Below are 14,345 nucleotides of genomic sequence, written 5' to 3' on the forward strand. Positions count from 1 at the left end.
TACTATATGGGCAGTGTGGGGGAAATTACTATGTGGGGCAGTGTGGGGAAATTACTATATGGGGCAGTGTGGGGAAATTACTATATGGGGCAGTGTGGGGGAAATTACTATATGGGGCAGTGTGGGGGAAATTACTATATGGGGCAGTGTGGGGAAATTACTATATGGGGCAGTGTGGGGGAAATTACTATATGGGGCAGTGTGGGGGAAATTACTATATGGGGCAGTGTGGGGAAATTACTATATGGGGCAGTGTGGGGGAAATTACTATATGGGGCAGTGTGGGGGAAATTACTATATGGGGCAGTGTGGGGGAAATTACTATATGGGGCAGTGTGGGGGAAATTACTATATGGGGAGTGTGGGGGAAATTACTATATGGGGCAGTGTGGGGGAAATTACTATATGGGGCAGTGTGGGGGAAATTACTATATGGGGCAGTGTGGGGGAAATTACTATATGGGGCAGTGTGGGGGAAATTACTATATGGGGCAGTGTGGGGGAAATTACTATATGGGGCAGTGTGGGGGAAATTACTATATGGGGCAGTGTGGGGGAAATTACTATATGGGGCAGTGTGGGGGAAATTACTATATGGGGCAGTGTGGGGGAAATTACTATATGGGGCAGTGTGGGGGAAATTACTATATGGGGCAGTGTGGGGGAAATTACTATATGGGGCAGTGTGGGGGAAATTACTATATGGGGCAGTGTGGGGGAAATTACTATATGGGGCAGTGTGGGGGAAATTACTATATGGGGCAGTGTGGGGGAAATTACTATATGGGGCAGTGTGGGGGAAATTACTATATGGGGCAGTGTGGGGGAAATTACTATATGGGGCAGTGTGGGGGAAATTACTATATGGGGCAGTGTGGGGGAAATTACTATATGGGGCAGTGTGGGGGAAATTACTATATGGGAGTGTGGGGGAAATTACTATATGGGCAGTGTGGGGGAAATTACTATATGGGGCAGTGTGGGGAAATTACTATATGGGCAGTGTGGGGGAAATTACTATATGGGGCAGTGTGGGGGAAATTACTATATGGGGCAGTGTGGGGGAAATTACTATATGGGGCAGTGTGGGGGAAATTACTATATGGGGAGTGTGGGGGAAATTACTATATGGGCAGTGTGGGGGAAATTACTATATGGGCAGTGTGGGGGAAATTACTATATGGGGCAGTGTGGGGGAAATTACTATATGGGGCAGTGTGGGGAAATTACTATATGGGGCAGTGTGGGGGAAATTACTATATGGGGCAGTGTGGGGGAAATTACTATATGGGGCAGTGTGGGGAAATTACTATATGGGGCAGTGTGGGGGAAATTACTATATGGGGCAGTGTGGGGGAAATTACTATATGGGGCAGTGTGGGGAAATTACTATATGGGGCAGTGTGGGGAAATTACTATATGGGGCAGTGTGGGGGAAATTACTATATGGGGCAGTGTGGGGGAAATTACTATATGTGGGGGCAGTGTGGGGGAAATTACTATGTGGGGGCAGTGTGGGGGAAATTACTATAGTGGGGCAGTGTGGGGGAAATTACTATGTGGGGGCAGTGTGGGGGGAAATTACTATGTGGGGACAGTGTGGGGGAAATTACTATGTGGGGCAGTGTGGGGGAAAATACTATGTGGGGGACAGTGTGGGGGAAATTACTATGTGGGGACAGTGTGGGGGAAATTACTATATGGGGCAGTGTGGGGGAAATTACTATGTGGGGCAGTGTGGGGGAAATTACTATGTGGGGACAGTGTGGAGGGAAATTACTATGTTGGGGCAGTGTGGGGGAAATTACTATGTGGGGGCAGTGTGGGGGAAATTACTATATGGGGCAGTGTGGGGGAAATTACTATATGGGGGCAGTGTGGGGGAAATTACTATGTGGGGCAGTGTGGGGGAAATTACTATGTGGGGGCAGTGTGGGGGAAATTACTATGTGGGGCAGTGTGGGGGAAAATTACTATGTGGGGCAGTGTGGGGGAAATTACTATGTGGGGGCAGTGTGGGGGAAATTACTATGTGGGGCAGTGTGGGGGAAATTACTATGTGGGGGCAGGTGTGGGGAATTACGATTGTGGGGGCAGTGTGGGGGAAATTACTATGTGGGGGCAGTGTGGGGGAAATTACTATGTGGGGGCCGGTGTGGGGGAAATTACTATCGTGGGGGCAGTGTGGGGGAAATTACTATGTGGGGGCAGTGTGGGGGAAATTACTATTGGGGGCAGTGTGGAGGGAAACTTACTATGTGGGGGGCAGTGTGGGGGAAATTACTATGGGGGGCAGTGTGGGGGGAAATACTATGTGGGGGCGTGTGGTGGGAAATTACTATGTGGGGGCAGTGTGGGGAAATTACTATATGGGGGCCAGTGTGGGGAGGAAATTACTATATGGGGGCAGTGTGGGGGAAATTACTATAGTGGGGGCAGTGTGGGGGAAATTACTATAGTTGGGACAGTGTGTGGAGGAATTACTATGTGGGGCAGTGTGGGGGAAATTACTATGTGGGGCAGTGTGGGGGAAATTACTATGTGGGCGGCAGTGTGGGGGAAATTACTATGTGGGGGCAGTGTGGGGGAAATTACTATGTGGGGCAGTGTGGGGGAAATTACTATATGGGGCAGTGTGGGGGAAATTACTATATGGGGCAGTGTGGGGGAAATTACTATATGGGGCAGTGTGGGGGAAATTACTATATGGGGCAGTGTGGGGGAAATTACTATATGGGGCAGTGTGGGGGAAATTACTATATGGGGCAGTGTGGGGGAAATTACTATATGGGGCAGTGTGGGGGAAATTACTATATGGGGCAGTGTGGGGGAAATTACTATATGGGCAGTGTGGGGGAAATTACTATATGGGGCAGTGTGGGGGAAATTACTATATGGGGCAGTGTGGGGGAATTACTATATGGGGCAGTGTGGGGGAAATTACTATATGGGGCAGTGTGGGGAAATTACTATATGGGGCAGTGTGGGGGAAATTACTATATGGGGCAGTGTGGGGGAAATTACTATATGGGGCAGTGTGGGGGAAATTACTATATGGGGCAGTGTGGGGGAAATTACTATATGGGCAGTGTGGGGGAAATTACTATATGGGGCAGTGTGGGGGAAATTACTATATGGGCAGTGTGGGGAAATTACTATGGGGCAGTGTGGGGGAAATTACTATATGGGGCAGTGTGGGGGAAATTACTATATGGGGCAGTGTGGGGGAAATTACTATATGGGGCAGTGTGGGGGAAATTACTATATGGGGCAGTGTGGGGGAAATTACTATATGGGGCAGTGTGGGGGAAATTACTATATGGGGCAGTGTGGGGGAAATTACTATATGGGGCAGTGTGGGGAAATTACTATATGGGGCAGTGTGGGGGAAATTACTATATGGGGCAGTGTGGGGGAAATTACTATATGGGGCAGTGTGGGGGAAATTACTATATGGGGCAGTGTGGGGGAAATTACTATATGGGCAGTGTGGGGGAAATTACTATATGGGGCAGTGTGGGGGAAATTACTATATGGGGCAGTGTGGGAAATTACTATATGGGGCAGTGTGGGGGAAATTACTATATGGGGCAGTGTGGGGGAAATTACTATATGGGGCAGTGTGGGGGAAATTACTATATGGGGCAGTGTGGGGGAAATTACTATATGGGCAGTGTGGGGGAAATTACTATATGGGGCAGTGTGGGGGAAATTACTATATGGGGCAGTGTGGGGGAAATTACTATATGGGGCAGTGTGGGGGAAATTACTATGGGGCAGTGTGGGGGAAATTACTATATGGGGCAGTGTGGGGGAAATTACTATATGGGCAGTGTGGGGGAAATTACTATATGGGGCAGTGTGGGGGAAATTACTATATGGGGCAGTGTGGGGGAAATTACTATATGGGCAGTGTGGGGGAAATTACTATATGGGGCAGTGTGGGGGAAATTACTATATGGGGCAGTGTGGGGGAAATTACTATATGGGGCAGTGTGGGGGAAATTACTATATGGGGCAGTGTGGGGAAATTACTATATGGGGCAGTGTGGGGGAAATTACTATATGGGCAGTGTGGGGAAATTACTATATGGGGCAGTGTGGGGAAATTACTATATGGGGCAGTGTGGGGGAAATTACTATATGGGGCAGTGTGGGGGAAATTACTATATGGGGCAGTGTGGGGGAAATTACTATATGGGGCAGTGTGGGGAAATTACTATATGGGGCAGTGTGGGGGAAATTACTATATGGGGCAGTGTGGGGGAAATTACTATATGGGGCAGTGTGGGGGAAATTACTATATGGGGCAGTGTGGGGGAAATTACTATATGGGGCAGTGTGGGGAAATTACTATATGGGGCAGTGTGGGGGAAATTACTATATGGGGCAGTGTGGGGAAATTACTATATGGGGCAGTGTGGGGGAAATTACTATATGGGGCAGTGTGGGGGAAATTACTATATGGGGGCAGTGTGGGGGAAATTACTATGTGGGGCATGTGGGGGAAATTACTGTGTGGGGGCAAACTACTATGGGGGATTACTATATGGGGGTGTTGCTATTGGGGAGGCACTGTAGGGGCAATTCTATTATTTCTGGAGACACTATACGGGGATTATTGCCTGGAGCACAATAGAGGGTGGTATTATTACTGGGGGTCTCTAGGGGACATTATAGCTGCTGTGGACACTATAGGGACATTTGGGGTCATTTATCAAACTGGTGTAAAGTAGAACTGGATTAGTCGCCCATAGCAGCCAATCAGATTCCACCTTTCATATTTGGCAGCTCTTTTGGAAATCCAGTTCTACTTTACACCAGTTTGATAAAGGACTAAAATTTTGTCTATTAGGGTCACTATTTTTTTCCAGCAGTATAGTTCCTGGGGCATTGGGGGGCACCACGGGCACAGTATTGGGGTTGGCAGGATGACACTGTGGGGACACCAGGACGAGGAGGTTGATGGAAAAATTGAGAAATCTAACGTGTCTGTTACAAACTGTAGAGACGAGATGCGGCTGAAAGAATTTGCCATGGCGGTCTGGGCCTAACGGAGAAGAAGAGGAAAGAGAAGGTCTACATGACAGGAGATGTCACTGGATCTAACAGGTATGTGGTGCTGTATTCTCCTCCTTTTTTATTATAATTATATGTATTTAAAATTTAGCGACCAAATTTTTTAGTTTAGGCCCCAATTTGGGGTATTTTTTATTTTTTGGTCTGAAGATGTCATATGGCCTAAGAAGAGACTGTGGCGCTCATGAGGCACCGCAGCCTCTTCATACAGAAAAAAAAACTATACTAAAATGGAGGGGGGCCAAGTTGGGTAGACATGCACCTAATCCGCCCCTGCCAGGGCCATAGCTATAGGGGGTGCAGAGATAATAACCAGGGCCATAGCTATAGGGGGTGCAGAGATAATAACCAGGGCCATAGCTATAGGGGGTGCAGAGGTAATAACCAGGGCTACAGCTATAGGGGGTGCAGAGATAATAACCAGGGCCATAGCTATAGGGGGTGCAGAGATAATAACCAGGGCCATAGCTATAGGGGGTGCAGCGATAATAACCAGGACCATAGCTATAGGGGGTGCAGCGATAATAACCAGGACCATAGCTATAGGGGGTGCAGAGATAATAACCAGGGGTATAGCTATAGGGGGTGCAGAGATAATAACCAGGGCCATAGCTATAGGGGGTGCAGAGATAATAACCAGGGCCATAGCTATAGGGGGTGCAGAGATAATAACCAGGGCCATAGCTATAGGGGGTGCAGAGATAATAACCAGGGCCATAGCTATAGGGGGTGCAGCGATAATAACCAGGACCATAGCTATAGGGGGTGCAGAGATAATAACCAGGGCCATAGCTATAGGGGGGTGCAGAGATAATAACCAGGGCCATAGCTATAGGGGGTGCAGAGATAATAACCAGGGCCATAGCTATAGGGGGTGCAGCGATAATAACCAGGGCCATAGCTATAGGGGGTGCAGAGATAATAACCAGGGCCATAGCTATAGGGGGTGCAGAGATAATAACCAGGGGTATAGCTATAGGGGGTGCAGAGATAATAACCAGGGCCATAGCTATAGGGGGTGCAGAGATAATAACCAGGGCCATAGCTATAGGGGGTGCAGAGATAATAACCAGGACCATAGCTATAGGGGGTGCAGAGATAATAACCAGGGCCATAGCTATAGGGGGTGCAGAGATAATAACCAGGGCCATAGCTATAGGGGGTGCAGAGATAATAACCAGGGGTATAGCTATAGGGGGTGCAGAGATAATAACCAGGGCCATAGCTATAGGGGGTGCAGCGATAATAACCAGGACCATAGCTATAGGGGGTGCAGAGATAATAACCAGGGCCATAGCTATAGGGGGTGCAGAGATAATAACCAGGGCCATAGCTATAGGGGGTGCAGCGATAATAACCAGGACCATAGCTATAGGGGGTGCAGAGATAATAACCAGGGCCATAGCTATAGGGGGTGCAGAGATAATAACCAGGGCCATAGCTATAGGGGGTGCAGAGATAATAACCAGGGCCATAGCTATAGGGGGTGCAGAGATAATAACCAGGGCCATAGCTATAGGGGGTGCAGCGATAATAACCAGGCCATAGCTATAGGGGTGCAGAGATAATAACCAGGGCCATAGCTATAGGGGGTGCAGAGATAATAACCAGGGCCATAGCTATAGGGGTGCAGAGATTAATAACCAGGGCCATAGCTATAGGGGGTGCAGAGATAATAACCAGGGCCATAGCTATAGGGGGTGCAGAGATAATACCAGGGGTATAGCTATAGGGGGTGCAGAGATAATAACCAGGGCCATAGCTATAGGGGGTGCAGAGATAATAACCAGGGCCATAGCTATAGGGGGTGCAGAGATAATAACCAGGGCCATAGCTATAGGGGGTGCGGAGGTAATAACCAGGGCCATAGCTATAGGGGGTGCATGAGATAAACCAGGGCCATAGCTATAGGGGGTGCAGAGATAATAACCAGGGCCATAGCTATAGGGGGTGCAGAGATAATAACCAGGGGCATAGCTATAGGGGTGCAGAGATAATAACCAGGGGTATAGCTATAGGGGGTGCAGAGATAATAACCAGGGGAATAGCTATAGGGGTTGCGGAGGTAATAACCAGGGCCATAGCTATAGGGGGTGCAGAGATAACCAGGGCCATAGCTATAGGGGGTGCAGAGATAATAACCAGGGCCATAGCTATAGGGGGTGCAGAGATAATAACCAGGGCCATAGCTATAGGGGGTGCAGAGATAATAATCATGGGTATAGCTATAGGGGGTGCAGAGATAATAACCAGGGCCATAGCTATAGGGGGTGCAGAGATAATAACCAGGGCTATAGCTATAGGGGGTGCAGAGATAATAACCAGGGGTATAGCTATAGGGGGTGCAGAGATAATAACCAGGGCCATAGCTATAGGGGGTGCAGAGATAACCAGGGCCATAGCTATAGGGGGTGCAGAGATAATAACCAGGGCCACAGCTATAGGGGGTGCAGAGATAATAACCAGGGCCATAGCTATAGGGGGTGCAGAGATAATAACCAGGGCCATAGCTATAGGGGGTGCAGAGGTAATAACCAGGGCCATAGCTATAGGGGGTGCAGAGGTAATAACCAGGGCCATAGCTATAGGGGGTGCAGAGATAATAACTAGGGCCATAGCTATAGGGGGTGCAGAGATAATAACCAGGGCCATAGCTATAGGGGGTGCAGAGATAATAACCAGGGCCATAGCTATAGGGGGTGCAGAGATAATAACCAGGGCCACAGCTATAGGGGGTGCAGAGGTAATAACCAGGGCCATAGCTATAGGGGGTGCAGAGATAATAACCAGGGCCACAGCTATAGGGGGTGCAGAGGTAATAACCAGGGCCATAGCTATAGGGGGTGCAGAGGTAATACCCAGGGCTACAGCTATAGGGGGTGCAGAGGTAATAACTAGGGCCACAGCTATAGGGGGTGCAGAGATAATAACCAGGGGTATAGCTATAGGGGGTGCAGAGATAATAACCAGGGCTACAGCTATAGGGGGTGCAGAGATAATAACCAGGGGTATAGCTATAGGGGGTGCAGAGATAATAACCAGGGCCATAGCTATAGGGGGTGCAGAGATAATAACCAGGGCCATAGCTATAGGGGGTGCAGAGATAATAACCAGGGCCACAGCTATAGGGGGTGCAGAGATAATAACCAGGGCCATAGCTATAGGGGGTGCAGAGATAATAACCAGGGCCATAGCTATAGGGGGTGCAGAGATAATAACCAGGGCCATAGCTATAGGGGGTGCAGAGATAATAACCAGGGCCATAGCTATAGGGGGTGCAGAGATAATAACCAGGGCCATAGCTATAGGGGGTGCAGAGATAACCAGGGCCACAGCTATAGGGGGTGCAGAGATAACCAGGGCCACAGCTATAGGGGGTGCAGAGATAGCAGTTGCACCTTGGCTCTGGAGTCGGAGGGGCCTAATGTCCCCTTTGCCACATAAGACCCTGGTGTTATAAATGGCACAAAGGGGCCCCAGTACAGATTTGCATGTGGCCCTTGAGCCCACTAGTTGTGTCTCTGGGGGCCGCTGATATCGCTGCTCAGGTGACGGACATAACGTGGCGCCATCCAGCTTGCGCTCACAGTACAGACGGTCCGCAGTGATAAGCGGCGCACTAGACGACGTGTACCTGCGCGTGTCTGTAGTCCTGAATCTTCGCCAGCTCCTCCCCCACGTTTTTCATGGCGCTCCTCAGTTCGGGGTTCTCCGTGTTTCCGAAGTCAATCAGCTGTTTGACTAGCTCGTCCGCCTTGTCCCGCAGTTTGGCCGTTTTGCGAGTATAAGACGCCAGCACTGAGCAGAACTGTCCGAAATAATGCTCGGCGTTGGACACCGTGTTCTCCATGATCTTGACCTGAGCATCTCTGCGGAGAGGGAACGAATAACGGGTGATATCTGGGCTAATTCAACAGACGAACACAGCTCTGCTATACCGCGATGGAAGGTGAACACAGCTCTGCTATACCGCAACTGAAGGTCAACACAGCTCTGCTATACCGCGACTGAAGGTCAACACAGTTCTGCTATACCGCGACTGAAGGTGAACACAGCTACGCTATACCGCGACTGAAGGTCAACACAGCTACGCTATACCGCGACTGAAGGTCAACACAGCTACGCTATACCGCGACTGAAGGTCAACACAGCTCTGCTATACCGCGACTGAAGGTCAACACAGCTCTGCTATACCGCGACTGAAGGTCAACACAGCTCTGCTATACCGCGACTGAAGGTCAACACAGCTCTGCTATACCGCGACTGAAGGTCAACACAGCTCTGCTATACCGCGACTGAAGGTCAACACAGCTCTGCTATACCGCGACGGAAGGTCAACACAGCACTGCTATACCGCGACTGAAGGTCAACACAGCTCTGCTATACCGCGACTGAAGGTCAACACAGCTCTGCTATACCGCGACTGAAGGTCAACACAGCTCTGCTATACCGCGACTGAAGGTCAACACAGCTCTGCTATACCGCGACTGAAGGTCAACACAGCTACGCTATACCGCGACTGAAGGTGAACACAGCTACGCTATACCGCGACTGAAGGTCAACACAGCTACGCTATACCGCGACTGAAGGTCAACACAGCTACGCTATACCGCGACTGAAGGTGAACACAGTTCTGCTATACCGCGACTGAAGGTGAACACAGCTCTGCTATACCGCGACTGAAGGTGAACACAGCTCTGCTATACCGCGACTGAAGGTGAACACAGCTCTGCTATACCGCGACTGAAGGTGAACACAGTTCTGCTATACCGCGACTGAAGGTGAACACAGCTCTGATATACCGCGACTGAAGGTGAACACAGCTCTGCTATACCGCGACTGAAGGTGAACACAGCTACGCTATACCGCGACTGAAGGTCAACACAGCTACGCTATACCGCGACTGAAGGTCAACACAGCTACGCTATACCGCGACTGAAGGTGAACACAGCTACGCTATACCGCGACTGAAGGTGAACACAGCTACGCTATACCGCGACTGAAGGTGAACACAGCTCTGCTATACCGCGACTGAAGGTGAACACAGTTCTGCTATACCGCGACTGAAGGTGAACACAGCTCTGCTATACCGCGACTGAAGGTGAACACAGCTCTGCTATACCGCGACTGAAGGTGAACACAGCTCTGCTATACCGCGACTGAAGGTGAACACAGCCCTGCTATACCGCGACTGAAGGTGAACACAGCTCTGCTATACCGCGACTGAAGGTGAACACAGCTACGCTATACCGCGACTGAAGGTCAACACAGCTACGCTATACCGCGACTGAAGGTCAACACAGCTACGCTATACCGCGACTGAAGGTCAACACAGCTACGCTATACCGCGACTGAAGGTCAACACAGCTACGCTATACCGCGACTTAGGGTCAACACAGCTACGCTATACCGCGACTGAAGGTGAACACAGCTCTGCTATACCGCGACTGAAGGTCAACACAGCTACGCTACACCGCGGAAGACAAGTGCCAAGACTTCAGCGCCCATCTCATCGCTAGTTTATGGGAGGAGCGGTCCGACCGCGGAGAACTAAGAGGCCGCAGTGAACGGCATCAGCGCTGCACCCCTCCCCAGAATCGTCAGGGGTCTCAGAGGTCGGACCCCCACCATCATGCCAGTGATATGCTGTCCCTTTATAGGATAGGAGGGAACTATAGAGAGTGCCACCACGGGACTCCGAAATACAGGGATCAGCAACTACAACTCCCAGAATCCTCCTTTCACTTTTGTGGTAGTAAGAAGAACATCTGAGCATATTGCATGCTGGGAGTTGTAGTTTCACAGCAGCTGGAGTGCCGAAAGTTGCTGATCCCTGCACTAATAGGTTCCCATCACAGCGAGGCATGAGGCGCCTCCCCAGCTCCTAGTACCTCTGTATGGATGAACCTCAATACATCAATCTCTGGTTTGAGCCCATCCTCAGGTGCAAGACGATCAGACGCGTAATAATCGCCGCAATGCACGGAACGCACAAAACGCTCCCGGCAGCGACGACACTGAACAGATACAATTTCCATTACAGGAGATTAGAGGTCGGGGGGCTATTAGGTGCCTGGAACCAGCACGTCCAGAATGCAAATGGTTAATTTTAATAGAGCAGGAGATGCTGGTGCCGCTTATCTCTGGATAGGGCGGGGGATGGGACTGAGCAATGAAAAGCTCTGCAACTTTCAAACAGATTAGTGTTTCAATTCCTAAATCATTTTCAAGTTCTCTGCTTGCTGTCAGTGAATAAGAACATTCTCATGTTTATCCAGAAAAAAAAACAAGCACAGAACTAGTACTTCTCAGAGCTGAGGGTTTGTTACAGTTTTATCCAGTGAAGACAACACTGTGCGTTAAACATCCTGGACTCCAGACGGATAGACTTCATCTGCACCTGTACATTGTAACAAACCCTCAGCACAGGGGACAGATGCTCAGAGCAGAGCCTACAGGAGGGTCTATATTACAAGATGCAGCCCTGCAGGGGGGCTTCTTACCTGGACAGCACAATGTTCATCCTGGGGGTCTGCGCTGTAAGATGGGGGAGCAGAAGGAAGGGCTCTCATGCAGGGTGGGGGCTCAGGTGCAGGTTCAGTGTCTGCTCTGCTGCTCCCTCTTCACCAGCGACTCTGCTGCTCCATGGTAACAACAACAACACAGCAGAGTCGGGCGGCTGCACAGGTCTCCAGGGTGCGGAACACACCCCGGGGAGGGGCCCAGCATCAAATACCAACTGGCCACAGGAAAACAAACCAGACAACAAGAGGTTAATATTTACATCTTCCAGGAGAATATCTAACAACATGTAACTAAGGCTACGTTCACACTAGCGCTGTTTAAATCCGGCGTTCAATTCAGACACCGGAACTGCCCGCCGGATCCGGAAAAACGTGTGAAAACGGATTACATTTAAATCCTGATCAGGATTTTGATCACAATGAAAAAAATGCATTGGAAAAAACGGATCCGCCATTTATGGACTAACTTTTTTTTCAAATTTTTCAGGTTTAACATGCAAAAGCCGGATCCGGTTTGACTGAAGACACTGCGCTGGATCCGGCGTTAATGCAAGTCAATGGGAAAAAGGCCGGATCCGGCGTTCAGTCAAAGTGTTCAGGTTTTTTGGCCGGAGGTAAAGATACAGCATTCTACGGTTTTCTGAAAAGCCCGATCAGTCAAAACGACTGAACTGAAGACGTCCTGATGCGTCCTGAGCGGATCGCTCTCCATTCACAATGCATGGGGATAAAACTGATCAGTTCTTTTCCGGATTTGAGCCCAAAGGACGGAACTCAGCGCCGGAAAAGAAAAACGCTAGTGTGAAAGTATCTAAATGTATCAAGAGAGGATTGGATACAGCAGAGTCTCAGGACAGAAGCCTTCGGCCCCTTTACCGGAGGACAGAAGCCTTCGGCCCCTTTACCGGAGGACAGAAGCCTTCGGCCCCTTCACCGGAGGACAGAAGCCTTCGGCCCCTTTACCGGAGGACAGAAGCCTTCGGCCCCTTTACCGGAGGACAGAAGCCTTCGGCCCCTTTACCGGAGGACAGAAGCCTTCGGCCCCTTTACCGGAGGACAGAAGCCTTCGGCCCCTTTACCGGAGGACAGAAGCCTTCGGCCCCGTTACCGGAGGACAGAAGCCTTCGGCCCCGTTACCGGAGGACAGAAGCCTTCGGCCCCGTTACCGGAGGACAGAAGCCTTCGGCCCCGTTACCGGAGGACAGAAGCCTTCGGCCCCGTTACCGGAGGACAGAAGCCTTCGGCCCCGTTACCGGAGGACAGAAGCCTTCGGCCCCGTTACCGGAGGACAGAAGTCTTCGGCCCCTTTACCGGAGGACAGAAGTCTTCGGCCCCTTTACTCGGGACATAAAAGTCTTCGGTCCCCTTTAGGGTCCATTCACACATCCGCAATTTGCGGATCGGAATTGCAGACCCATTCATTTCTATGGGGCAGCACTATGTGCTGCCCGGATCCGGAATTGCGGATCCGCACTTCCGGGTCTGCAATTCCGATACCGAAAAAAATAGAACATGTCCTATTCTTCTCTGCAATTGCGGACAAGAATAGGCATTTACTATTAAGTGCCGGCGATGTGCAGTCCGCAAAATGCGGAACGCACATCGTCGATGTCCGTGTTTTGCGGATCCACGGATACGTGAATCCGCAAAACACACACGGACGTGTGAATGGACCCTTACCCAGAACATAAGTCTTCGGCCCCTTTACTCGGGATCTCTGTACAGCATTAATCCTAGGATCCGAAGCTCGCTTCGCTCATCACTATTCATAGCAAAGGGGCTGAAGACATTCCAAATACCCTGTATAGATCCTGTGTGATACAGTCTGTAGAGCCATGTATCTAATCCCATCCTGTGTGATACAGTCTATAGAGCCATGTATCTAATCCCATCATGTGCGATACAGTCTATAGAGCCATGTATCTAATCCCATCATGTGCGATACAGTCTATAGAGCCATGTATCTAATCCCATCCTGTGCGATACAGTCTATAGAGCCATGTATCTAATCCCGTCATGTGCGATACAGTCTATAGAGCCATGTATCTAATCCCATCCTGTGCGATACAGTCTATAGAGCCATGTATCTAATCCCATCCTGTGCGATACAGTCTATAGAGCCATGTATCTAATCCCGTCATGTGCGATACAGTCTATAGAGCCATGTATCTAATCCCGTCATGTGCGATACAGTCTATAGAGCCATGTATCTAATCCCATCCTGTGCGATACAGTCTATAGAGCCATGTATCTAATCCCATCCTGTGCGATACAGTCTATAGAGCCATGTATCTAATCCCGTCCTGTGCGATACAGTCTATAGAGCCATGTATCTAATCCCATCCTGTGCGATACAGTCTATAGAGCCATGTATCTAATCCCATCCTGTGCGATACAGTCTATAGAGCCATGTATCTAATCCCGTCATGTGCGATACAGTCTATAGAGCCATGTATCTAATCCCGTCATGTGCGATACAGTCTATAGAGCCATGTATCTAATCCCATCCTGTGCGATACAGTCTATAGAGCCATGTATCTAATCCCATCCTGTGCGATACAGTCTATAGAGCCATGTATCTAATCCCGTCCTGTGCGATACAGTCTATAGAGCCATGTATCTAATCCCGTCCTGTGCGATACAGTCTATAGAGCCATGTATCTAATCCCATCCTGTGCGATACAGTCTATAGAGCCATGTATCTAATCCCGTCCTGTGCGATACAGTCTATAGAGCCATGTA

The 14,345-nt window shown here is 49.8% G+C and overlaps 1 protein-coding gene across 1 annotated transcript in view; it reads right to left on the reverse strand.

Moving 5' to 3' along the window:
- Positions 1 to 11,749, reverse strand: part of CIBAR2 (CBY1 interacting BAR domain containing 2) — a 30,948-nt gene extending 19,199 nt beyond the window's left edge. The window contains exons 1-2 of the mRNA XM_044275101.1: positions 11,583 to 11,749; positions 8,714 to 8,948 (exon numbers count right to left, since the gene is read on the reverse strand). Of these exons, the coding sequence (XP_044131036.1) occupies positions 8,714 to 8,948; positions 11,583 to 11,602 (255 nt within the window). The 5' untranslated portion in view covers positions 11,603 to 11,749. The remainder of the gene's footprint in view (positions 1 to 8,713; positions 8,949 to 11,582) is intronic.
- Between the last annotated feature and the right edge of the window lie 2,596 nt (positions 11,750 to 14,345).

The sequence above is a fragment of the Bufo gargarizans genome, unplaced genomic scaffold, assembly GCF_014858855.1.
Source record: "Bufo gargarizans isolate SCDJY-AF-19 unplaced genomic scaffold, ASM1485885v1 original_scaffold_880_pilon, whole genome shotgun sequence".
Taxonomy (NCBI): Eukaryota; Metazoa; Chordata; class Amphibia; order Anura; family Bufonidae; genus Bufo; species Bufo gargarizans.